At 39.5% G+C, this 26,722-nt stretch overlaps 1 protein-coding gene across 5 annotated transcripts in view; it reads left to right on the forward strand.

The window, feature by feature from the left end:
* LOC114470848 (uncharacterized) overlaps positions 1-26,722 on the forward strand; it is a 90,401-nt gene that overhangs the window by 4,438 nt on the left and 59,241 nt on the right. Inside the window, exons 7-11 of one of the 5 annotated variants that reach the window (XM_028459199.1) lie at positions 17,114-17,434; positions 17,519-17,773; positions 17,850-18,029; positions 18,113-18,217; positions 19,537-20,344. The exons of 3 other annotated variants lie outside the window; for them this stretch is intronic. In XM_028459199.1, coding sequence (XP_028315000.1) covers positions 17,114-17,434; positions 17,519-17,773; positions 17,850-18,029; positions 18,113-18,217; positions 19,537-19,715 — 1,040 coding nt within the window. In that variant the 3' untranslated portion in view covers positions 19,716-20,344. Of the gene's footprint in view, positions 1-17,113; positions 17,435-17,518; positions 17,774-17,849; positions 18,030-18,112; positions 18,218-19,536; positions 20,345-26,722 lie in introns of those variants that run through there. One more of the 5 variants, XM_028459200.1, reaches the window with a different exon arrangement.

Raw genomic sequence — 26,722 nt, forward strand, 5'->3', positions numbered from 1 at the left:
TTTTCTTAACGTAAATTAGTTTTAAAGATTAGTCTAAACAACTAGCTTACCTGCTTTTTTGACATAGTTAAGGCCAACATTAATTTGGTTAAAAATCGTGTTGATATGTATTGTATACAGGATGTATTGCTTTGAATTTTCTTTAATGTATGGCATTAAGCGCATTCACATCCCAATGTTTATTGAAATACTAGCCGTACTAGTTTATTTTCTTCCATTTCAGTAATCCCATGGTAATTAAGGGCATATGTAATCTTAATAATTTAATGTAATTTTTTTTTCAGATATCTATATATTTCAAATACCATTATATATATATATATATATATATATATACATATAAACACTATATATACATGAATAGATAACATTTACAAATTCAAAATAAATGTCTACTTTTTTGTTTTGCAAAAGGCAGAAATATATCTTTAGCTTGCATGTGCAGAAATCTGAAAAACGGGTTCATTAAAAAACACACCACATCCAGACAGGACACATTGAAAACATATTATGTTTATACATATATAAAAATAGAAGTTAGATTTTTACTATGCACTTATGTACCAAGATGAATTCATTAAATAAATATCCAATCTCTAATTGCTCTGAAAAAGGAGTGAAAATGTATGGCTTCTCAAACGAACCAGAGAGGAGAAAGAAATGGGAAGCCAAAGTCAGCAGGAATATAACTATAAAAATCTGTGAGGTAATCAAATATTCAAACACTTCTTTTGCACTTTTTTTTCACAAATAACACAAATGAAAAGCTTACTGTTTAATTAAAAAAAATGAAGATATGTAGCCTAGGTGGGGAGATAAAACTGAGTTGTGTGTGTGAAGTAAACTCAAATTATTCTGTAGGCACATTTTCAGGCATTAATTAATTATTATTATTAAGTCATTCATTCATTTCATTTACTACGGCAAAATAAATCACGTTTAAAAGTATTTTCTCTAATTCCACATTGCATTAATAAAATAAATTGAACCTTGTGGTTAAGGCTGTGTGTTGCTAACTTTATCCAGTAACGTTAGCATATCCTAGCCTCATCTGTTATCTGCTAATGATCCCTTAATCTATAATATACAGGGGTAATCCACTAACATGCTATCATGCACATGTTAATGGCTTGAGATACTCTGATTAATAATAATAACATCCAAAATGATTATTTAAACATCTTACCGTTCAAAAGTGCATCACAAACTGTCTAATCCGCTCTAGCTTCATTGGCTGCAATAGTCATCTGCTCGTTTCCGTGGAACGATTGAGGCTCCATGAGCCGCCATTGCTGTAAAAAAAAAAAAAAAAAAAAAAAAAAACCATTGGAGTGAATGGAGTTGTTGTAACTCTCTCTCTATACGGCTCTGGTTCGCTCCAATCTTTGTGTGCTGTAATCTCGCCCTCGCTTTGATGGCAGCAGGTAACAGTGATTCACACTCGTATCTTGTGCCACACAGGAGAGGGAACGATGCATCGATTAGCAGGGCCAGCAATCACAGTAATCACTGACAGCTGTGTCTGCCCCACCATTGAATACCATAGTATCAAATACATAAAGTGGTAAAATTACCTACAATAAATAAATCAATGTAATAATCGGCATGTGAATAAGGTTCAAACATTTTAGGCTGTGTACAAATTAATTACATTCATTTCATGATTACACATTTCTTAATGCAGTCAAGTATGATCAGTTGATTTTATTCTCCATCCATTAGGAGCACAGAGCGCTTTTTTCCTTGTCTTTTTATTCTCTCTCTAACAACCAATCACAGATTTTAGCAGACTGCATCATACCAGCAACAGGGTCGACCACACCTCCTTACTAAGATAAAAGTTGCTGTCAACTTCTTGCTCAGAGTTGCTCTCAGAAACTTCCTGAATCAAGTTGAAGCTAAGAATCCTTGCTAGGGTTTTTTAGGCCAAGTTAGGAGTTCTCTGATGGAACTCTGAAAAGCTTTGTGAATATGGGCACTGGATTTTAGTAAGTCTACACTTGCTGCTGCTGCTGACCATTGAGGACTCATCCTATACCTGTTTTTATGAGACTGTCTTTTTCTAACCAGGAACTGTGCCTCTGGTTAGGATTTCACTCTCTGCTCTGGTCTGTATCTTCCTTTTGGCTTTAGTCGTGATCAGTGTTCAGAAGAAAAAGCCAAACAAACCAAAAGGTATGAACATGTGATGCTTAAGCACTCACAGGCATACACACACTCAGGATAAAAACTGTGACTGTACACATGGTGATGGACGCTTAGAGAAAACTCATGAATTCTCATTGAAAAATGTATGAAACAGTCTGTCGTTAACTCCTCCTAAACGTTTGCCTGATTTTGACAAATCAGCTATCAAAACGTTCAGATATTCAGTTCATAATTTGTAACTCTTGAACTTTTTGAGTTATTCAAATGTTTTTGAAACTGCGTTGACTTTTTGGCTCAGATCCCATTTTCAGAGTGAACAGCTTGTTAAGCTAGAGTGGAGCTGCTCCAGTTTTTACCTTCAAATCTTTGCAAACAAATTACAAACCATTCAACCTTTAACATGTTCAGCAAATACGTTCAGTCCAATTCAACATTTTCAACCTTTTTGCTAATGTTAAGCTATTGCAAGCTTAATGCTTAGCTAATGCTAGGTTAATGCTTAGCTATTGCTAGGTTAATGCTATTGCTTGGTTAATGCTAAATGTGTGCTAATGCTAGGTTAAGTGCTAATGCTATTGTTAGGTTAATGCTACTGCTTGGCTAATGCTAGGTTAGTGCTAATGCTATTGCTAGATACATGCTATGCTAAGTTAATGCTAATATTAAGTTAATGTTATTGCTAATGCTAGGTTAGTGCTAATGCTAATGTTAGGTTAGTGCTAATGCAAGGTTAATGCATGCAATGTTGATGTTATTGTTAGGCTAATGCTAATGCTTGGTTAGTGCTAATGCTAAGTTAGAGCTAATGCTTTGACAATGCTATTGTTAGGTTAATGCTAATGCTAGGTTAATGCTAAGATAATGCTCGGTTAGTGCTAATGATAGGGTAATGCCATTGGTAGGTTAATGCTAATGATAGGCTAATGATAATGCTAGACTAATGCTATTGCTAGGCTAATGTTGATGCTAGGTTAATGCTAATGTTAGGCTAATGTTAATGCTAGGCTAATGCTAAAGCTAGCTAATGCTAGGTATTTCTAATGCTAGCTAATTACACTTATAGTATCACAAGGGTCTGCTTGAGTCTATTGTAGTGAACCACTGCTAACCCCTACAACCCCTGTGTTGTCTTTTCACGCTTCCCTCATATGCCATGCAACTGATAAATAAGATGTACTGTAGGTATAGTGCAGGGGTCGGCACCTTTTAAAGTCATTTTTTTTAGCCCCTTCTACAAAAGAACAGTGGACTAAAAGCTGATAATCACTATCAATAAATAAATAATATTAACAATAAAACTGGTACACTGCACAACAATGCAGCATAGCACAAATGGATGTTATATATACATATTTGATCATCTTCTCATAGACACACACACGCACACACACGCACACACACACTTCATGAAATCACTTATCAAGCATTTCACATGATTATGCTCAGTTTTAATCTTATCATCATTACTGTTTTTACTGTCTCTCTCCCCAACAGAACAACAGGATGACCAGGAATTAACCTACGAGGTTGTCTTAAGTAGTTCAGAGGCCGGGGACGCAAGAGGTGCACAGGTCAGAGGCGGAGGTGGAGTACGGCCAAGTCAAGTTTTCACAGCAACCTCAACAGATTCAAGTACCACCAGATGACTGTGTGTATGCCAGAGTCTGTAAATGAAAACAGGGCGTGGCTCTTTTTTTTATCACAGACAGAGGGCACGACATGATCTCAGGTTGCTTGATGGGCTTCCCCGTTTAATATTGAAAAATCTGGGTGTCACCGTTGAGAGGACTCCAAACCCACATCAATAATATATATTTTTTTACCCCCTCTACCACTGCCATTCTTGTACATACTCTTCGATCACTGAAACTCCTGAAACTCCGATGTCCAGAATTAGAGTTACCTGCATTGTTACCAAAACACCTTTATTCCCCTACATCATTCCTATTTATACAGCATCTTTAAAAATCTGCATCAACTACAAAATCCTCCGACTGACATTTAAGGTCATCCACAATGTCACCCCTCCATATAGGTCCAGACTGATCCACACCATCAGCTCACTAATATTATTCAGAATCAAGCTCAAAACTCATCTGTTCAGGACGGCCTTTCTCTCTGTGATCACAACTGCTGTGTCTAATCTCGATATGTTTTAAAAATTAAATGTTGTTGAATAATCTTACTGTAAATATTCCATGTATAGTGACCCTAAGTGCTAGAAAGAAGCCTTTTTAAAGATAAAATAATTATAATATATAATGATAATAATGTATTGTATTTGTTTATTAACTGTATATAGTGTCTTTCATAGACAGTCAAAGGGCTTTACATTGCATTATTCATTCACTCCACACAAACGGGTGGTAAGCTACTATTGTAGCCACAGCTGCCCAGGGGCAGACTGACTGAAGCAAGGCTGCCATAGTGTGCCATTGGCCCCTCCAAATACCAAATACATCAATGTATCTTCTCCTGGAAATCCCTATAAGGTTTCCTGAACTATTAGGCTGAAATAATTAGTAGTTATTTATAATTTAATGTATATAAGAATGTAGTTTATAATTGTTTTCCATTTACTATTTAATTTCACTACTTAATCTGTACAACCTATAACGTTTCTTCCATTTAGAATTTTAAGCATTAAAGTTTTTCTTTCCCTCATTAAACTGCATTTATTACCAGATATTTGCTGGATGTGTTCAGTAAACTTTGACTCAGAGTTTCATTGTGTTCACGGAAAATTTCTGTTTGTGACTCAATGACCCACAGAGTGATTTGCTGAGAAATGTCTTGTCTTTTGAGAAGTCGCACATAAGCAGATATTTTTTTTTCTTCTGTGATGTAAGGACTTCTGCTTTCCTTGCTGGAGTTTTTATTCTTACAAAACTACTTCAAATAAATATAGCAATAGGCACTACTACTGTGGCTTTCCTGTAAAGATCCAGCTGGAGATGCTTTTTGTAGAAGTACTTTTTTCTTTTCTTTTTATTCTTTTTCTTAACAGTAAACTGCCATCCATCTTAGTTTCACTGTGTAAAAAAGGTTTGTGTAGACTGCAGACTGGAGTGCAAAAGGTAAGTTCATTAAAAAGCAAACGTGACTGTTACGACCCTGCTGTTGGCCCAGCTCCTGTGTGGGAGGAAAATGCAAAAAGACTGTGACAGCACTCGTCTGCGATTGGTGGCTTCCTCTTCTCGTATGCAAATCCTCCTGTGCTGCTCCTTCAACAGGATTGGTCTTCTTCTTCCTCCACCTGCACAGGGAGCTAATCAGCAATCACTCCTCATCAGTCTCCACAGCTAAAAGGATCGCTGGAACATTGGCTCAGGGGGAATTTGACTAGCAGGTTACCCCACTTCAACGCTTACTGTGATTTGCCTTTTTCGCTAGCCATTAGATTAGATTAGATTAGATTAGAAGACTGTGTTGGATTTAGTTCTGTTGTGTTTTAGAAGTACTAGGTTGTTGCATTGTAGGATTCAATTAGGTTCTGTTTTGTTTGTTAGCTGTTTAAATTTGTCCTTGCTCCCTTTGTTAAACTCTCTCTTTGTAGGTGACGCTTTAAGTTTGTCTTTGCTCCCTTTGTTAAAACTGTATAATAAATTGTCTTGGTTTACCCTTTTACATCGGTGTTATGTTACTTCTTCGCTCCTAGACAAAAGAGGACGTAACAGTGACAATGAAGGACATCACCACTACATCACTGCACTGGCTTCCATCATATCATCAATACATCTTTTCTTTCCCTGCTTCTGCCTGCAATCAGAGCTACACAGGTCTGCTGGTGCCTTATATCTCCAGCTTACATTTTAGTGTCTACAGTTTTTTGCAAAATAAAAGTGATACTAAAATTTCATATTATTGCTCATTTCCTAATGGTTAATAGAAACACAGCTAGTGTGTGCTTGATCATTGTCCTGTTTAGGAGTCAGTCTCTATGTATGAAGGACCATCCAAATCACTCTTTCCTTCATCCTAAATGTGACTGTCAGTCACTGAAGCAGCTGCTTAGAGCTCCCACAATGTGATGCAGGGCTAAGAGACATGCTGCCCAAGATGGATGTTGACTTACCCAACAATGTTCTCAGTTTTCTGTTCCTCAAAATGTGATGTTTTTATCTTTTGACACCATCACATTTCGTCTCTCGATTGACAGATATCAATGAGTCGTTCCTCTTTAACATAGGCCAGAATAAACAGAAATGTGTTATCAGTCTTTAGCAGTGTCACAGCAAATTTGCGGTTGATCTCATTTGGAGACATGATTAATTGCTCTGGTTGAATGATGGAGTCCATGCGAGGCATTGATGATTTTATAAAAGACAGCAGAAATGAAAAGTCTCAACTTAAAGCCTTAAAGAGAATAAGGTCTATAAGTAAATATGTTAATAAACATAACTAACAATTTTTGCCCTGACAGCAGCAACTTTCACACCTCAAGCTTTGAGTCATCCTCAAAGTTAATGACAGCATGACAGTCAAATGTGTTGAGGTTAGTTTGTCTGTTGTGCTCTTGAGCAGAGTTTTGCAGTCATTCTATCAGGATCAAGGTGTTATGTTCAAAACAGCCCATTTTAAGATACAAACATGGGCTGACAAAAAAGCTCTAGACATGAAAATGACCAAATCTGCTATTTATAATAATGTGAATAATATTTAAAATAAATGTCAGAAAAATATCAACCCTTGTTAAAGGAAACAACTCAAATTCACTAATTTCTAGGAACATCCATCAAGCTCCAGATTAGACCATAATTTGTCCTTAGTACACCTTTAATTCTTGGTGAGAAACAATTAATATTGTGTCGGTGTTGGACTTTTTTATTTGGGGTTAATATTAAAAAATGGACAAAGTCTTTCACACGAGCTGGGGGATTCGACCGCCAGTCAGGCGTGTTCCAGACCGAGACAGTTGGAGCAGACCGTGTGTTTGTCTTTGGCTGAGATTTAGTTTCTGCACTGACAACAGCGAGCATCCCGTTCCCTCCTTGGGAGGAGCCTCTGCCTCCATGGCCACGCTTGACACAGGCAGGACGGCAGGTGGAATTAGCCTTGGCTACCACATGGCGGCTAGCAGGTGCTAGCAGGGATGGAGGCCTACGCATGCAGGAGGACAGCGCATTGGTCCGAAACAGCAGCTGGCTTGCTGGTGTCTGGAGGCTCAGATACCGGTGGTATGGAGCTTTTGGCCGGGCCGTTCACTGTCGTGAGTGCTCGGGAGGATGGCCAACATGCCGAGGAGCCCGGAGGCGTCAAAGGCAGAGCAGCCTGGGGCGACAGCTAGTGTGCTGAGGCCTTGGGGATCTGGACCTGTGCAGAGTTCGAAGCGGGGCGGTCACCGTAGTGAAAGCACCTTGAGGAAGGCCAATGTGCCCAGGAGCCCGGAGGCGGCGAAGGCAAGGCTGGGCCAATGCTGTTGACTACAGCTGTTGTGCTGATGTCTGGGAACTGTGGACATGGGTCGATGCAGAGACATGTTGTGCTGATGTCAGGAGCTCTGGACATGACTCGATGCAGAACTCAGAGCGGGGTGGTCACCGGAGTGAGAGAGCCGCTCGAGGACCAATGTGCGTCGAAGCAACAGCGTTGAAGGAGAGCCGACAGCCGGAGCTCTGAGATTCACTTAAAGTGAATGGAGCAGCACTTAACCGAGCAGAGCAAAGTAAGCACTGGCTGCTTCTCAATCTGTTGTGGTCCATGCAATGCATCTATAATTACCAGCGTCCGTCGACTGGAAACTAAAGATCCGCCTGTAGAAAGTTAAGCTGGTAAAAACACGAGATGTGCATGAGAGAGTAGACGTGCTTGAATGAGGAACTGCACCTCTGCCCTCTCTCTTATAGTGGGTAGTAGTGTCCCTGGAAGATAGACAGTTCTTCTAGCCAAATCAGGGCTTGGCGGATTGAAAAAAGTGCTTCTGAGGGCTGCAGGGAGTGTGCGTCCCATAGTAAGACATCTCACTAATTATTGTGAAATACAACTGTACTTTCTACTCCTTACATTTTAAATGAGCTCATTACTTTTAAGACCTTTGAAGATGACATCAGGATGTAAAAAGACGCAAACAAACAACCAAGAAGCTGGGACTAATTTTCAGACCAAAAAGGGCACGTCTCCATTCCAGAAACCTGGAGAACATGATTCTCTTGAGGCTAAAATGTAAAATGTTGGTAGTTTGAGTTTTTTCTGTTAGTTTTATAACATTTTCACATTTTTTAAAATGGTGAACTCAAAGCTGCTCTGGGTTTAATTGAGCATTTGCATTTTTCTTTTCTTGAAACATTTTATTTACAAAGTGTATCTATAATGAGTGCTAAATTCTCCAGGTGTTCATAAACTGTAACAGATTTTATTTATTTCCATGTATCAGTTTTCGACAAGCTCTTAACAATTTTATACTTAAAGCTGCTTTGGCTTAGTAGACTCAGGGACGCTAGCCTGGAAGCTAGTAGACTCAGGGACGCTAGTCTGGAAACTAGCAGACACAAGAACTCTAGGCTGACAGTTAGGAGGCTCAGAAAATCTAGCCTGGAAGCTAGGAAACACTGACTGGGAACTGGACTGTAACTAAGGACTGGATAAAGGCTGGATACTGGACTCCAACTGAGTGTTGTGTGCTGAGGAGGGACTTAACTTTTGATGGTGCTTAGATTCTGGTGAGGAGGAGGACCTGGGGGCTGAAGACGTATCTGGAAGTGGAGTACAGGGAGAACCTAGCAACCTCCGGATCTGCTTCTTTGCTTTCTCCAATGTCTCCGCTACGGCAGGGACTCTTTCTAGAGCAGGCCAGAGATGAATGACCACACAAACTCCCATCAGTGTCCACTCTCTCCTAGGGATAGATGGTCTCCATCACTTTGGAGAGCATGGGGTCCAGCTCAGCAAGAAGCTCCTTCATCTTGCTGCAAGATGAAAAATCCCGCTGGGTCTGCTGGTGGCTGGTACATTCTGTCTCGTGCAGGTGTAGGTGCAGACCCAAATGCAGGGATGGAGGCAGAGCTCAGGTGCATTAAACCAATAATTATTGTTCGCTTAGGCATGGTCAGGCTAGCAGGGATTCGGCACACAGGTGGTCATTCCAGGGAGGCAGAGGTATCCAAAAACACAAAAGGGCACAACCAAGAACAACGGAGCGAGGGTAAACAAGAAGAATGCTCAAAAGCAAAAACACTTGTTGTTGATCCTAGCATGGAACCAAGCCCAGAGGGGTATTCCATAAAGCAGGTTATGTTCAAACTCTGAGTATGTTCAGGCTCAAATGAGGGAAACTCTGAGTATCCCATTCCTAAATGCGAGGTATGTTCTTCTTTGAGTAGGTTACCCTGGCAACATTGTCCGTGAACTAAACCTGGTCGCTGGCAGGTTTTATCAAAGAAACCCTGGGTTTCTACCTGGCTCCGCCCACCTGAACACTGTTTCTGAACACTTTAATGAACCTTAACACTCTTCTCTGAAACACATTAGTAACATCACACACCACAGATGTGTTCACATCATTACTAATGTGTTGCTTTATGTTTTTTTTTTTTTTTTGTGCTAACGGTAGTTTTCTTTCTAACATTGTGGATACAGAGCATTAAGTGAAACACACTGAGAGGTTGATCTGCATTAAAACATCTACTGATGTCTGTAGTAAAGTTCCCTGGGATACCTGTGGATAATGTAAAGGAGGAGATAATTTGAATGAATCCACTTTTAAGGCTCGATTGTTGTTTTATATTGTTATACAGTTAAATCTGTAGATCATGCATCTTTGAAGTTATGATGGAGCAGTGAATTGTGATGCTCTGCTTGGAAGCGATGGGTCGTGGGTTCGCGTCCCGCTTCAGTGTTTTTTATGACATTTTTTAGGACGTTGAGATGACTCTGGCGACATTACATTAAAAATCAATATAAATGATGCAATATCAAGCGGCAGTCACTGTCTTTATATCCAGTGTAACAAGAGGGCTCTCTATGCAGACATCCTATGCTGCTGCCACGTCTCAGACACATTTTATTCATATTGTTCCCCGCTCGTCACGTCACTGAAGAGATAAAGTGATGAAGTGACCAAAAAGTGTGACTAAATACGGGTGATTTAAAGGGGACATATTATGCTAAATCCACTTTTTTAGCCCTTAAATGCATTTTGTTGTATATTTAGAGTGTTCAGAAGTACACAAAAGTTGAAATTAGTCTCTTCAGGTGCTCCGTTGATATCTTTATATTCTGTTTTGGTCATATTTTTCAATCTGTTTTGATTTTTCTATTCTCTATTACGTTTTTTGAACAATAACAGTCACAGTATTTGCAGCGGAACTGCCAAATTAGGACATCAACTCCAGGCCCAACACTTTGAGCAATCCGCCATTTTTATTTCTCGCTTTTATTTTGTAGTCCAAGCTCCAGGATGCCGAAGATACGAGAGAAGAAATCAAAATGTTCGGTTGTTGGATGTAGTAACTCACACGCTTCATTTCACCATCTCCCACCATCAGAATCAGAACCTTTTCGAAGTGCCTGGTTGAGTTTTATTTTTCAAGGAAATGTACCCATATCTGTGGGTAAGGTCATTTTTGTGTGCGTGAAGCACTTCAAGGATGACTGCTTAAGCAACCTCCACCAGTATACAGAAGGATTTGCCGAAAGACTTTGTCTGATTGAGGGTTCAATTCCTTCTAATTTTGGAGACGACGAACAGAGCACTTCGGTAAGCTGTAAATAACGCTAAAAAGTGTGATGATAAGACGTCCCTGTCAATGTTTTGTTAGCATAAGCAGTTGCACGGTCTTCATATGTTAGCACTGTGTGCTCGTTTTAGATCCTTGATGATATGGCGTACGTGATTTAATTTAAGTCTAAAGTTTTCATTAGTCATTTCATTTTGCCGTTTTTGTCTCCGAAAAGACTGTATTAAAATGCATTTTGTGACGTTAGCTTGGCGCTAGCGTTAGCTCAGTGCTAGCGTTAGCTCGGCGCTTGTGTTAGCTCAGTTGTTAACATCCATATGAAGACGTTGTTCTGCAGGTTCATCATCTTCATTTTCATCTCGCTCCGCCGGGTCTGACTCTGGCTCGAACATGTAAGGCTGGATGGACAAGTTTTCCGTTGTTGACAATTTGTAAATAACGTGAATAAAAAGTTTCTGCGCCACTACATAATCGTATTTCTTCTATCAAACTACAAAAATGGCCGAACAGGGTGGAGTTGAACCGAGTGTCACCTCTACAACCTGGAGAGGGGGCGGGGTATGGAGTGTCTCATTTGCATTTAAAGAGACCGCACCAAAACGAGTTGCTCTCAGAAGCACATCAGAAAAGGGTAGAAAAGGGGCCTGTGGAGCTATAATAATGAGGAATTCAGACCCAAGCATTGCAATTCCACTTTATATAGACCACAACTGTATGATTTATATGTAAAAAGGAAGGATTTAAAAGCATGATTTGTCTCCTTTAAGTCACTATAGTCACTGAAGACTGAACGCACCTTTAGAACAGACTCATATTCCTCAAACACCGGCTTATTTCACGTGAATAAATCACTCTCTTCCATTTGGTTGTCATGGCAGTTTGAGTAAATCTCTGATCCATTGATGATGGCTTTTTATCATGCGCGTGCACGTAAGTAACCCAAGGTTTACATACTCAGGGTTGATTGACCCACTTCATACCAGCTGTAATGGAATCTGATACCCAGAGTTTATGGATAGACTCAGAGTTTGTTAACCCTCCTTTATGGAATACCCCTCAGGTCACAAGTGATAACGTAGTAAATGACCCAGCACTGAACTGAGGCAAAGCCTCTCCATTTAAACACAGAGCAGTTAATTGCAGCTGGTGAACAATCACCAGCAGCTGGTGCCTTGCAGGAGAAAGCTGCTGGGAGGGAGGCCAAGAGTTCCTGCCTTCCCTACAAAATAAAACCCAAATCCTGACAACTTGAGTATTGAAAACTAGTACTTTTGCCACCTCTGGTTGTCTGCATGTATGCTGTAATACCAGTGATCACTGGCTGTTAAATTGTAAAATACACCATTCTTCAATGGTTTAAATTTCAGTGTTCAATGTTTTACTTGATGAACACCTTTGTTTTAGTTTGTAGATTTGCTGTCGCCCCCTGGTGGCCCAGAGAGGCGCTACAATTGTTTTCATGACTAAAAAGTGAGTAATGTTTGGAGCAAAAACCAACAAAAGATCTTGGAGAACATGCAAAGTTCACTGAAAGCCTTTTGTCGGGGAAGTTACGACATAGCTAAACTGTATCAAATTTTTTTTAAAATAAAATTAAAATTAAAAGTTTAAATAAAAAATTCCAAACAAAATCAGTAAAAACGTGCTGCGACTGCATTAAAGATCACATTCTTAACACAGACTAAATATCACTAATTAATATGACACTATTAAACAGAGACATCACTAATATCAACTCTTTCACAATGGAATATTTAACAATGAAACCAACCAATGATATTTCTGCAACTAATTATGTCAGAAATCTGAAATTTTAGGTTTCCTTCTGTACTTGCTTAGTTACTAATTAATAGAGACATTTCTGTAGTGGTTAAAATTTCTGCCTCAAAGCAAAAGTGCCTTGGTTTGATTTCAGGTTATTTGGGGTCTTTATGTGTAGAGTTTGCAGGTTCTCATTGCTTTGTTTAGGTTTTCTCCAGGTTCTCCTGTTTTGAAGGAGTGACAGCGACAGAACAACCATAATTAACTTAAAGTGGAATCAAGTGTTTACAAGATCTGAGAATTATTGTATGCAAAATTAAAATTGGAATAAACCAGCCACCGATTCAGATTTAAGTTTAATTCTGAATTAAATTTGTATTCGGAATTAAGTTTAGGAGGTCAGTTTAAGAGGAATTCTAAATTAAAGGGGAATTGAAGCTCCCATGTACACATGGCCATTTTTCTTGCTCGTCCCACCTGATATCAAACTGGGATGTAAATGGCCCCTGATGTGGAGTGCAGTTTGACACCCCTGCTCTAAAATATCATTGAGAAGACAGATGGGGCTGTAACCTAATGATCTTCAGCTCACGGTTAACACAGAGCCGTATAGAGAGAAAGTTGCAACAAAAGTTGACTATTACAGCACAATTTGTGATGAGTTTTGAACGGTAAGAGACGTTGAAATAATTCCATTGGATATTATTATTATCATTATCAGAGTATCTAAACCCATTAACGTGTGCATTAAAGCATGTTAGTGGATTTTCCTCCCCTAAACTAGTAGATTAAGGGATCATTAGCAGATAACAGATGAGGCTAGGAAATGCTAACGTTACTGGATAAAGTTAGCAACACACAGCCTTAACGACAAAGTTCAATTTTATTAATGCTGCAGCCATTTCATCCAACAATGAAAATTAGAGAAAATACTTTTAAACGTGATTTATTTTTGCTGTAGTAAATTAAATACATGAGTGGATGAATGAATGAATTAATCATCATAAAAATAATTAATTAATTAATGCCTGAAAATGTGCCTGCAGAGTTTACTTCACACACAAAACTCAGTTTTATCTACCCACATAGGCAACATACAGTATCTTCATTTTTTAAAAAATTTATTTCTATCAAACAGTAAGCTTTTTAATTGTGTTATTTGTGAAAAATGCAAATGAAGTGTTTGAATATGATTACTTCACAGATTTTTTTGTAGTTCTACATTTATTTTGAGATCACTCCTGCTGCCTTTGGCTAACCATTTCTTTCTCCTCTCTGGTTCGGTTGGGAAGCCATACATTTTCACTACTTTTTCTGAGCAATTGGAGCATCCACATGCAGCACAGCATACCATGGTGGCGACTACATGCAAGGACACCACGTATGAAAGGCACAGACAAACTGAAAGACAAGTTATTAATGTCTCTGACTTTGTTAGACATTTATTTAATGAAGTCATCTTGGTACATAAGAGCATAGTCAAAATATAATGTCTTATTTTATATATGTATAACATAATAACTATGTGTTCAATGTGTCCTGTCTTGATGTGGAGTGTTTTTTAATGATATCTGAGAGTCAAAGATTACATTAAATCATTAAGATTACATAGAAGAATACGTAGCCGCATCGACTGCTGCCGCCCACTAGAGCTGTGCGTCAACAGGACGGCCATCTTGGACTGGTGGCAATCACTCCTACAGTGTATTACATCTATAGAGGAATGATGTGCTTACACTATTAAAGTTGTCATAAATCACTCTATTCTCAAGCAATTTTCACGAGGTTTGTCTGACAAACGTCAGACATGATAGATACTGTAGATGGATAGATAGATAGAATTATTGTTATTGTTATTGTTATTGCTATTGCTATTGCTATTGCTATTATTATTATTATTATTATTATTATTATTATTATAACCATTACTATTATTACTATCACTATTACTATTATATCATGATCATTATTTATTTTAGCCAAAGAACTGAAATATTGAAGGATGTGGGTGTGAAGTTTTTAGAGGTAGGGGAGGCAATTTTCAAAAGCTAGCATGATTTTGAATATAGCCTCCCTGATGGCTCCGCCTTTACCCCCCTCGCCCCTCCCCTCTGTGCTCTGTCTCACTCACATGCACGCACACAGCTGCTGCTGAAGCAGACCTCAGCTCATCACTTGTATTGTGTAGAAACTTTGTTGTCTCATGTCTCATTCAGAAGTGAGTAAACAATAAACTTTACCATCATATATGTTAAAAAACGTGACCAAAAAACTTTGTTTTAACTCTAGCAGATGTGACGCGCTTTCAGTGAGAGCTCGTGCATGTGAGGGATCGAGAACGAGCAGGGAGACAGGGAGACGTGATTGGTTAAAAAGTTTTTTTCCATTGGTTGAAGTTATTACAGATTTACAGCTGCTACAGATGATGGATTTTCTTCATTCCTTTTTCAGAGCACATAAGCACATATTTCTGTCAGGACATAAAGACAATTTCAATCAAAAACTTAAAAAGGGTATCTGGAGGAAACCGCCTACCCGAGCTTTAAGTGTTGAGTGGTAAAACCAGCATTTGAAATATATCCAAGCACCTTGTGTCACAGCTACATGTGTGATGTTTTTAAAAAATAAACAGTTTGGAAATCGGTTCAAAATGCAACGAATAATTCTACTTAGAGATTGAGAAACAGCTCTTTCTGTCGTTATGTCCATGTACTGCTGCCTCCACCACCACCGGTCCATGATGGCGGTGCTGTTGACATGTCCCTCCACAGTTGATGCGGCGTCTACGTATATGATGTCGTTTATATGCACGTGACGACCAAGGCATTTTGAACTTCCGTTGTTGCAACTCTCTCTCTATACGGCTCTGAGCCCTCCTAGTGGCAGGCTCTGGGCTCTGGGTTAACATCGTCAACCCTTAAACTGGCCACACCTTTGTGTGGTATACATCAGTTTCTAATTGTGACTGTTCTATTAATTGTCACACACACACACACACACACACACACACACACACACACACACACACACACACACACACACACACACACACAGAGCTAGTGTTGAAAGAGGAAGTGTGACAGATATCCCTTCCTCTTCTCCTCCTCACACTAAATATGTTCACATTTAAACTCGTTCTGCTGACAGGCTTCACACACTCCTCTCAGAGGTTGGATGATAACAGCTCACACTGCAACGTGCACAAGTTTTGCTTGGATTAAAAACAAAAAACAATCCTGAGAGGTGCTGACCGTGTCCACTCACACATATGGAAGCTGTGATAGGACTTCTGCTTGTGTTGCTCCAAGTTTCATTTGGTGAGTTTTTAAAAAAAATGTAATTTGTGATCCATGACAAGTTTTGCAGGAGTGTTATTATTGAGTAAGATATTATAATGGACGTTCATGAGGCCAGAACTCACAGAGGGACAACACCAACACTGACTACCGACCCAATAATAAACAGAAAAACAATAACAGCCGACTGGAGTTCCACCTCATGACCCTGGGTCTGCAAACCCTACACAATACTTGTACACTCAAATTGTTACAGACGTAGGTGAAGGTGATGTATTTATAATAAATGATAGTCTTTAAGCAGAATCCAACATTATTTCTATGACGAACAATACCTACAAAATAAAAGATTGCATCAAATTGTTGATTAACTTATACTTGGGCCACCATTTATGTTAAATAATTCGAGGAGTAAAACTAAGGGGCCATAGACCCTATGATGTCCACCTGACTCTAATTACTGAGTGGGTCATGTATTGATGTAACATCAGAGTTTCTGAACAAAAATCATATAAAAATTGGACAGGCAAACAAAACTTGGTCAGTTTTGTTTATTGTTGCACTGTTATATCAGTCATTATACAAAAAACACCAAACCTGTGAATTGCATTGTTTTGTCAAATTGAAAATTATTTTACCAAGTGAGTTATGATCAAGAGATGATGGTTAGTTGCAAAAATTCTATGTTAAACACAATTTCAAGGTTATAAACAATAGATTAAAGATCATATAATGCTGTAATGAAATTAAAAAAAACAAATGTATACTAACACAATGGGCAACCCTGGCCTGTACTGCCAGGAGGTTTAATATTGACAATTTGTTGTGAACCATTTGTAAACAACTTAAATGGCAAATATATTTGATGTAATAAAGTTATATCTTATAGTTATATGTGCTCAAATGGGCTCAAACTCCAGATAAATTAAATATACAAACATGTTAATATTATTGTAAAATGACACATTGACTGTTAATTTACACTCTTTTAAAACCACAGTCTAAATTTGATTTATATTATACCGTGAAGAAAAAGTATCCTCAGTGTTTTGCTTGTTTGATGTTGAAATGATTTCAATGAAAATTAATCTAAAACTAACTTTGAAATCATAGAGAACACTTGTTTGAAACAATTCACAATGAGAACCTTTTTAAGAAAAACACATTTGTAAGGTGGAGTTTCAGAAAGACATGCAAAGTAACAGATCAGACTGTAATTCTTTTGTGTTGCAGGTGTGGAAAATCACTGTGATGGCAGACAGAATAACGCTCAGTGTTATGCAGCTTTGGATGGATCTATATTCATCAGGCTGATGGACAGCGCTGTAGAAAATCATACATACAACTGGAATAAAGATAAAAGTAGATTATTGGTAGTGAATAATAAACGTGTTATAACAAATACTTTAGAGAAGAGAGCAGATTTTACTACACAAAATGGTATTTATAGAATAAATCAACTAAAGTCGAGTGACAGTGGCCAGTATCGACTCGAAGTTTTTGTAGATGGGGGAAAAAAAGAAGAAGAACGGATACTAAATTTGTCTGTTCAAGGTCAGTTGTTTCTTTTTGGTTTGTCCATATAGAGTAAAGTGTACACTCAGATTATATATAATCTGTAAACAATCTCTTACACAGCTCCAGTATCTTCTGTCCAGCTCGTCCCTACATGTCTTTCTATGGGGGAGAAGAAAGTTTCCTGCTCCTCTAAAGGGGACAGTCTTCTCTACAGCTGGACTCTGGATGGACGTCCTCTGACAGACTCTGACCTCGTCCCAAAGGGCAGCAACACCAACATTATTCACCTGAAACTACAAACTGTAGGAAAACTGGTCTGTCATGTCCAAAACAATGTCAGCAAAAGCTCTGGTGAAGTGACGTTAACCACTTGTGGTGAGTTAAAAAAAAGATGAACGTAGAACAGGAATAATCAAAGCATGCCTGATAAAGTGCACGTCTTTGTTCCCAGGTTACATCTTCATAAACTGCACTTTGTCCAATGGGACAGACATATTGCAGTGGGTGCTTGAGGCCACTAACACGTTGTGTGTTGACCCAACAACAGCCCCTATGGGTAAGGAGCCTCCCATTGATTCAGTTACTGTCACTTCTTCCAATGTGACAAGCAGCAGTCATGAACTGGACTTTTGTAAGTCTACACTTGCTGCTGCTGCTGACCATTGAGGACTCATTCTATGCCTGTTTTTATGGGACTGTTTTTTTTCCAACCAGGGACTGTGCCTCTGATTGGGATTTCACTCTCTGCTCTGGTCTTTATCCTCCTTTTGGCTTTAGTCGTGATCTGTGTTCAGAAGAAAAAGCCAAACAAACCAAAAGGTATGAAAATGTGATGTAGTGCAGATTTCTCCCAAACATTATTGCCCCATGTACCCCTTAGCTCATGTTATACATTATTTATTTGTGTCTGCAGGCTCGTCTAAACTCTTTCCTGTGTCTCGTCCAACATTACCTTGAATTTAGGCCTTTTTATTCATTTATTTCTAATCTTTTGCTCGTTTTAGAATTTGATTTTCACCTTTTGGTGTATTTTCAAAAGTTGTGCCAAAAATTATGTTTGATGGATGAAAGAAAAAGCCTGTGCACATTTAAAAAAAATCTATAATGTTAAAAAATAAGCTTGAATGTTTCTATGTACCTCCTGAAAGGTGTTCAAGTACCCCTGGGGTACATGTACCCCAGTTTGGGAACCACTAGAATATACAGAAATCACTACAAACACCTAGGGAGCATATACAATATAAAATAAAATATTAATGTATTTATTGATTTAATGTTAACCTATAAGTATGATTTGTTTGTTAAAAGGCCATACATATAATGCATATTTATATTGTCTAATACTACTGTAATAATAAGTAAAATATTTTTCATTTGATTTTAAAACCTTCACATACTAAACATTAAATCAAATCCTAGTAGTCTATTAAATCAATCTAATCTTAAAAGCTTACATTCCAACCATGATGTGCCTCACTGTATCAGCCTCAGGAGATGATGGATGTATGAAGAACTTCTCAGATTGTTCATATCTAAAGTGTTGTTCTCCTGAGGCTGTTTAATGTCAGACAGTCAACCATGTGACACTGAAAACTCTCTAAGTTGGACATGTTTAGGGTTTGTGCAGTGCCGGTGTGTGTCGTCTCTCTCCAACAGTCTGTGAAAGCACCACACACACATCCAGGTACACAGGACCCACCACAGAGAGCAGGGGTCCTACGTAGATCCCGCCACAATGATGTTGCTGGCCTTGGCATTTTCTGCATTTTATTTTGTGTGTGACAATCTGACGGACATGTCTAGTGTTTTGGTCATTTATGCAAGTACGGAACAAACAGTGTTCCATTTGTTCAGATTAGGAGAACCCCCTTCGTCACTCCAATTTAGTAACCTTTCTTTTTTTATTCACATGTTGTTTACATGTTGGCCTCTGAAATTTCCTACAGCTTTCTACACACACATGTCGTTGCAGAGCTGAGTATGAGGGTTGCGCCCATTAAATATTTGCCAAATCTTCCCCGCCAATGTGACACATTTCATGAAAACACTTATCAAGCATTTTCTATGATTATTCTCAGTTTTAATCTTATCATCATTGCTGTTTTTACTGTAAGCAAACCTGTCTCTCTCCCCAACAGAACCACAGGATGACCAGGAATTAACCTACGCGGCTGTCAAAGTGGTTCAGAGGCCGGGGACGCTAGAGGTGCACAGGTCAGAGGCGGAGGTGGAGTACGGCGAAGTCAAGTTTTCACAGCAACCTCGACAGATTCAAGTACCGCCAGATGACTGTGTGTATGCCAGAGTCTGTAAATGAAAACAGGGCGTGAGAAGACTCCAAACCCACATCAGTAATATATATTTTTTTACCCCCTCTACCACTGCCATTCTTGTACATACTCTTGTCAATCACTGAAACTCCTGAAACTCCAATGTCCAGAATTAGAGTTACCTGCTCCACTGATGTTCTTTAAAAATTTGCATCAACTACAAAATCCTCCTTCTGACATTAAAGGTCATCTTCAATGTCACCCCTCTATATCAGTCCAGACTGACCCACACAGTCAGCTCACTAATGTTATTCAAAATTAAGCTAAAAACCCATCTGTTCAGGACGGCCTTTCTCTCTGGGATCACAACTGCTGTATCTAATCTTGATATGTTGAATGTAATGTTCTTGCACTGCCTTTTCACAATAATTTTTATTGTAAACATTCCATGTATAGTGACCCTAAGTGCTAGAAAAAAGCCTTTTATGAAAAATAATGACAATAATAATGTAATGAAAAGGATGTGAATATTGTCTTTGTTTGTATTCCTTAATAATTGTTTTTGGTTTAATTTAAACCACACCCATGGGCGGGGCTAACCTGTTTAAAGCAGTGTAGGAAACTGCATAGAGGGCAGTCTTTCTCTGGAGGTGCATGTGGGAGCAATGTACCTGAACATTTCTGAAAGCCTCTCAGCTGGAAGTAGAGCTGGGACCAGGTTGTGTTTTTTTTTTTTTTTCTCTTGATGTAAATATTTGTGTTCCACTGTAAATATTGAGCACCGGCACCATTTTTGGAAAAATAAATGGAAGTCGACTTCCCATATGGATGGTCGTGGTTCTTCTTTTTGAACGAAAATCGAACCCCGCCACAGATCACAACTGCTGTATCTAATCTTGATATGTTGAATGTAATGTTCTTGCACTGCCTTTTCACAATAATTTTATTGTAAACATTCCATGTATAGTGACCCTAAGTGCTAGAAAAAAGCCTTTTATGAAAATAATGACAATAATAATGTATTGAATTTGTATATTTACTGTATATAGTGTCTTTCATAGACACTCAAAGGGCTTTACATTGCATTATTCATTCACTCCACACAAATGGGGGGTAAGCTACTATTGTAGCCACAGCTGCCCAGGGGCAGACTGACTGAAGCAAGGCTGCCATAGTGTGCCATTGGCCCCTTCATCCACCATCAATGTATCTTCTCCTGAAAATCCCTGCTGAAATTTCACTGTAAGGTTTCCTGAACTATTAGGCTGAAATATTTAGTAGTTATTTATAATTTAATGTATATAAGAATGTAGTTTATAATTGTTATCCATTTACTATTTAATTTCACTACTTAATCTGTACAACCTATAACGTTTCTTCCATTTAGAATTTTAAGCATTAAAGTTTTTCTTTCCCTCATTAAACTGCATTTATTACCAGATATTTGCTGGATGTGTTCAGTAAACTTTGACTCAGAGTTTCATTGTGTTCACGGAAAATTTCTGTTTGTGACTCAATGACCCACAGAGTGATTTGCTGAGAAATGTCTTGTCTTTTGAGAAGTCGCACATAAGCAGATATTTTTTTTTTTCTGTGATGTAAGGACTTCTGCTTTCCTTGCTGGAGTTTTTTATTCTTACAAAACTACTTCAAATAAATATAGCAATAGGCACTACTACTGTGGCTTTCCTGTAAAGATCCAGCTGGAGATGCTTTTTGTAGAAGTACTTTTTTCTTTTCTTTTTATTCTTTTTCTTAACATTAAACTGCCATCCATCTTAGATTCACTGTTTAAAAAAGGTTTGTGTAGACTGCAGACTGGAGTGCAAAAGGTAAGTCGATTAAAAAGCAAACGTGACAATGAAGGACATCACCACTACATCACTGCACTGGCTTCCATCATATCATCAATACATCTTTTCTTTCCCTGCTTCTGCCTGCAATCAGAGCTACACAGGTCTGCTGGTGCCTTATATCTCCAGCTCACATTTTAGTGTCTACAGTTTTTTGCAAAATAAAAGTGATGCTAAAATTTCATATTATTGCACTTTGAACGTGTTTGCACATTTCCTAATGGTTAATAGAAACACAGCTAGTGTGTGCTTGATCATTGTCCTGTTTAGGTGTTGAACAGTCTCTATGTCTGTATGTATGAAGGACCAGCCAAATCACTCTTTCCTTCATCCTAAATGTGACTGTCAGTCACTGAAGCAGCTGCTTAGAGCTCCCACAATGTGATGCAGGGCTAAGAGACATGCTGCCCAAGATGGATGTTGACTTACCCAACAATGTTCTCAGTTTTCTGTTCCTCAAAATGTGATGTTTTTATCTTTTGACACCATCACATTTCGTCTCTCGATTGACAGATATCAATGAGTCGTTCCTCTTTAACATAGGCCAGAATAAACAGAAATGTGTTATCAGTCTTTAGCAGTGTCACAGCAAATTTGCGGTTGATCTCATTTGGAGACATGATTAATTGCTCTGGTTGAATGATGGAGTCCAGGCGAGGCATTGATGATTTTATAAAAAAGGTTTATTATAAAACTAAATAAAAAAGAGTACAAAGATGGACAAAAATTAGTGACCGCCCAGGCGGACGTCCGATGAATGAGTGGCACAGTTCTAACTCATCACGTATATTCCCCCTCAGTCCCCCTCCCTCCTCCCCCCAGGAGATAAAGAGGACAGAGAGGAGGAGGTGAGGGAAGAGAGTGAAAAGAGACAGTTTCTTCTTTAGGTCAAAACAACCAGTTCTCTGGTATCTCCTGATTGTCGTGAGTGTTGGAGGTGTGTGCGTGTATGGTGTTTGTGTGTATGAATGGATGTGTATTGGGTGTGTATGTGTGAGTGTGTGATGCCTCTGTGTCTGAGGGATAAGATGTGTTTTGGGAAGCTGACCTCGAGAAGAGAGCAGAAAACATGAGACAGCAGAAATGAAAAGTCTCAACTTAAAGCCTTAAAAAGAATAAGGTCTATGAGTAAATATATGAGTAAATATGTTAATAAACATAACTAACAATTTTTTCCCTGACAGCAGCAACTTTAACACCTCAAGCTTTGAGTCATCCTCAAAGTTAATGACAGCATGACAGTCAAATGTGTTGAGGTTAGTTTGTCTGTTGTGCTCTTGAGCAGAGTTTTGCAGTCATTCTATCAGGATCAAGGTGTTATGTTCAAAACAGCCCATTTTAAGATACAAACATGGGCTGACAAAAAAGCTCTAGACATGAAAATGACCAAATCTGCTATTTATAATAATGTGAATAATATTTAAAATAAATGTCAGAAAAATATCAACCCTTGTTAAAGGAAACAACTCAAATTCACTAATTTCTAGGAACACCCATCAAGCTCCAGATTAGACCATAATTTGTCCTTAGTACACCTTTAATTCTTGGTGAGAAACAATCAATATTGTGTCGGTGTTGGACTTTTTTATTTGGGGTTAATATTAAAAAATGGGCAAAGTCTTTGACACGAGCTGGGGGATTCGACTGCCAGTCAGGCGTGTTCCAGACCGAGACAGTTGGAGCAGACCGTGTGTCTGACAAAAGCGAGCCTGAGAGCATCCCGTTCCCTCCTTGGGAGGAGCCTCTGCCTCCATGGCCATGCTTGACACAGGCAGGACGGCAGGTGGAATTAGCCTTGGCTACCACATGGCGGCTAGCAGGTGCTAGCAGGGATGGAGGCCTACGCATGCTGGAGGACAGCGCATTGGTCCGAAACAGCAGCTGGCTTGCTGGTGTCTGGAGGCTCAGATACCGGTGGTATGGAGCTTTTGGCCAGGCCGTTCACTGTCGTGAGTGCTCGGGAGGATGGCCAACATGCCGAGGAGCCCGGAGGCGTCAAAGGCAGAGCAGCCTGGGGCGACAGGTAGTGTGCTGAGGCCTTGGGGTTCTGGACCTGTGCAGAGTTCGAAGCGGGGCGGTCACCGTAGTGAAAGCACCGTGAGGAAGGCCAATGTGCCCAGGAGCCCGGAGGCGTCGAAGGCAAGGCTGGGCCAATGCTGTTGACTACAGCTGTTGCGCTGATGTCTGGGAACTCTGGACATGAGTTGATGCAGAGACATGTTGTGCTGATGTCTGGAGCTCTGGACATGACTCGATGCAGAACTCAGAGCGGGGTGGTCACCGGAGTGAGAGAGCCGGTCGAGGACCAATGTGCGCCGAAGCAACAGCGTTGAAGGAGAGCCGACAGCCGGAGCTCTGAGATTCACTTAAAGTGAATGGAGCAGCCCTTAACCGAGCAGAGCAAAGTAAGCACTGGCTGCTTCTCAACCTGTTGTGGTCCACGCAATGCATCTATAATTACCAGCGTCCGTCGACTGGAAACTAAAGATCCGCCTGTAGAAAGTTAAGCTGGTAAAAACACGAGATGTGCATGAGAGAGTAGACGTGCTTGAATGAGGAACTGCACCTCTGCCCTCTCTCTTATAGTGGGTAGTAGTGTCCCTGGAAGATAGACAGTTCTTCCAGCCAAATCAGGGCTTGGCGGATTGAAAAAAGTGCTTCTGAGGGCTGCAGGGAGTGTGCATCCCATAGTGAGACATTTCACTAATTATTGTGAAATACAACTGTACTTTCTACTCCTTACATTTTAAATGAGCTCATTACTTTTAAGACCTTTGAAGATGACATCAGGACGTAAAAAGACGCAAACAAACAACCAAGAAGCTGGGACTAATTTTCAGACCAAAAAGGGCACGTCTCCATTCCAGAAACCTGGAGAACATGATTCTCTTGAGGCTAAAATGTAAAATGTTGGTAGTTTGAGTTTTTTCTGTTAGTTTTATAACATTTTCACATTTTTTAAAATGGTAAACTCAAAGCTGCTCTGGGTTTAATTGAGCATTTGCATTTTTCTTTTCTTGAAACATTTTATTTACAAAGTGTATCTATAATGAGTGCTAAATTCTCCAGGTGTTCATAAACTGTAACAGATTTTATTTATTTCCATGTATCAGTTTTCTACAAGTTCTTAACAATTTTATACTTAAAGCTGCTTTGGCTTAGTAGACTCAGGGACGCTAGTCTGGAAACTAGCAGACACAAGAACTCTAGGCTGACAGTTAGGAGGCTCAGAAAATCTAGCCTGGAAGCTAGGAAACACTGACTGGGAACTGGACTGTAACTAAGGACTGGATAAAGGCTGGATACTGGACTCCAACTGAGTGTTGTGTGCTGAGGAGGGACTTAACTTTTGATGGTGCTTAGATTCTGGTGACGAGGAGGACCTGGGGGCTGAAGACGTCTCCGGAAGTGGAGTACAGGGAGAACCTAGCAACCTCCTGATCTGCTTCTTTGCTTTCTCCAATGTCTCCGCTACGGCAGGGACTCTTTCTAGAGCAGGCCAGAGATGAATGACCACACAAACTCCCATCAGTGTCCACTCTCTCCTAGGGATAGATGGTCTCCATCAGTTTGGAGAGCATGGGGTCCAGCTCAGCAAGAAGCTCCTTCATCTTGCTGCAAGATGAAAAATCCCGCTGGGTCTGCTGGTGGCTGGGACATTCTGTCTCGTGCAGGTGTAGGTACAGACCCAAATGCAGGGATGGAGGCAGAGCTCAGGTGCATTAAACCAATAATTATTGTTCGCTTAGGCATGGTCAGGCTAGCAGGGATTCGGCACACAGGTGGTCATTCCAGGGAGGCAGAGGTATCCAAAAACACAAAAGGGCACAACCAAGAACAATGGAGCGAGGGTAAACAAGAAGAATGCTCAAAAGCAAAAACACTTGTTGTTGATCCTAGCATGGAACCATAAAGCAGGTTATGTTCAAACTCTGAGTATGTTCGGGCTCAAATGAGGGAAACTCTGAGTATCCCATTCCTAAACGCGAGGTATGTTCTTCTTTGAGCAGGTTACCCTGGCAACATTGTCCGTGAACTAAACCTGGTCGCTGGCAGGTTTTATCAAAGAAACCCTGGGTTTCTACCTGGCTCCGCCCACCTGAACACCGTTTCTGAACACTTTAATGAACCTTAACACTCTTCTCTGAAACACATTAGTAACATCACACACCACAGACGTGTTCACATCATTACTAATGTGTTGCTTTATGTTTTTTTTTTTTTGTGCTAATGGTAGTTTTCTTTCTAACATTGTGGATACAGAGCATTAAGTGAAACACACTGAGAGGTTGATCTGCATTAAAACATCTACTGATGTCTGTAGTAAAGTTCCCTGGGATACCTGTGGATAATGTAAAGGAGGAGATAATTTGAATGAATCCACTTTTAAGGCTCGATTGTTGTTTTATATTGTTATACAGTTAAATCTGTAGATCATGCATCTTTGAAGTTATGATGGCGCAGTGAATTGTGATGCTGTGCTTGGAAGCGATGGGTCACGGGTTCGCGTCCCGCTTCAGTGTTTTTTGTGACATTTTTTTAATGACATTACATTAAAAATCAATATAAATGATGCAATATCAAGCGGCAGTCACTGTCTTTATATCCAGTGTAACAGGAGGGCTCTCTATGCAGACATCCTATGCTGCTGCCACGTCTCAGACACATTTTATTCATATTGTTCCCCGCTCTTCACGTCACTGAAGAGATAAAGTGATGAAGCGACCAAAAAGTGTGACTAATTACGGGTGATTTAAAGGGGACATATCATGCTAAATCCACTTTTTTAGCCCTTAAATGCATTTTGTTGTATATTTAGAGTGTTTAGAAGTACACAAAAGTTGAAATTAGTCTCTTCAGGTGCTCCGTTGATATCTTTATATTCTGTTTTGGTCATATTTTTCAATCTGTTTCGATTTTTCTATTCTCTATCACGTTTTTTGAACAATAACAGTCACAGTATTTGCAGCGGAACTGCCAAATTAGGACATCGACTCCAGGCCCAACACTTTGAGCAATCCGCCATTTTTATTTTTCGCTTTTATTTTGTAGTCCAAGCTCCAGGATGCCGAAGTTACGAGAGGAGAAATCAAAATGTTCGGTTGTTGGATGTAGTAACTCACACGCTTCATTACACCATCTCCCACCATCAGAATCAGAACCTTTTCGAAGTGCCTGGTTGAGTTTTATTTTTCAAGGAA

Source organism: Gouania willdenowi, chromosome 10, assembly GCF_900634775.1.
Source record: "Gouania willdenowi chromosome 10, fGouWil2.1, whole genome shotgun sequence".
Taxonomy (NCBI): domain Eukaryota; kingdom Metazoa; phylum Chordata; class Actinopteri; order Blenniiformes; family Gobiesocidae; genus Gouania; species Gouania willdenowi.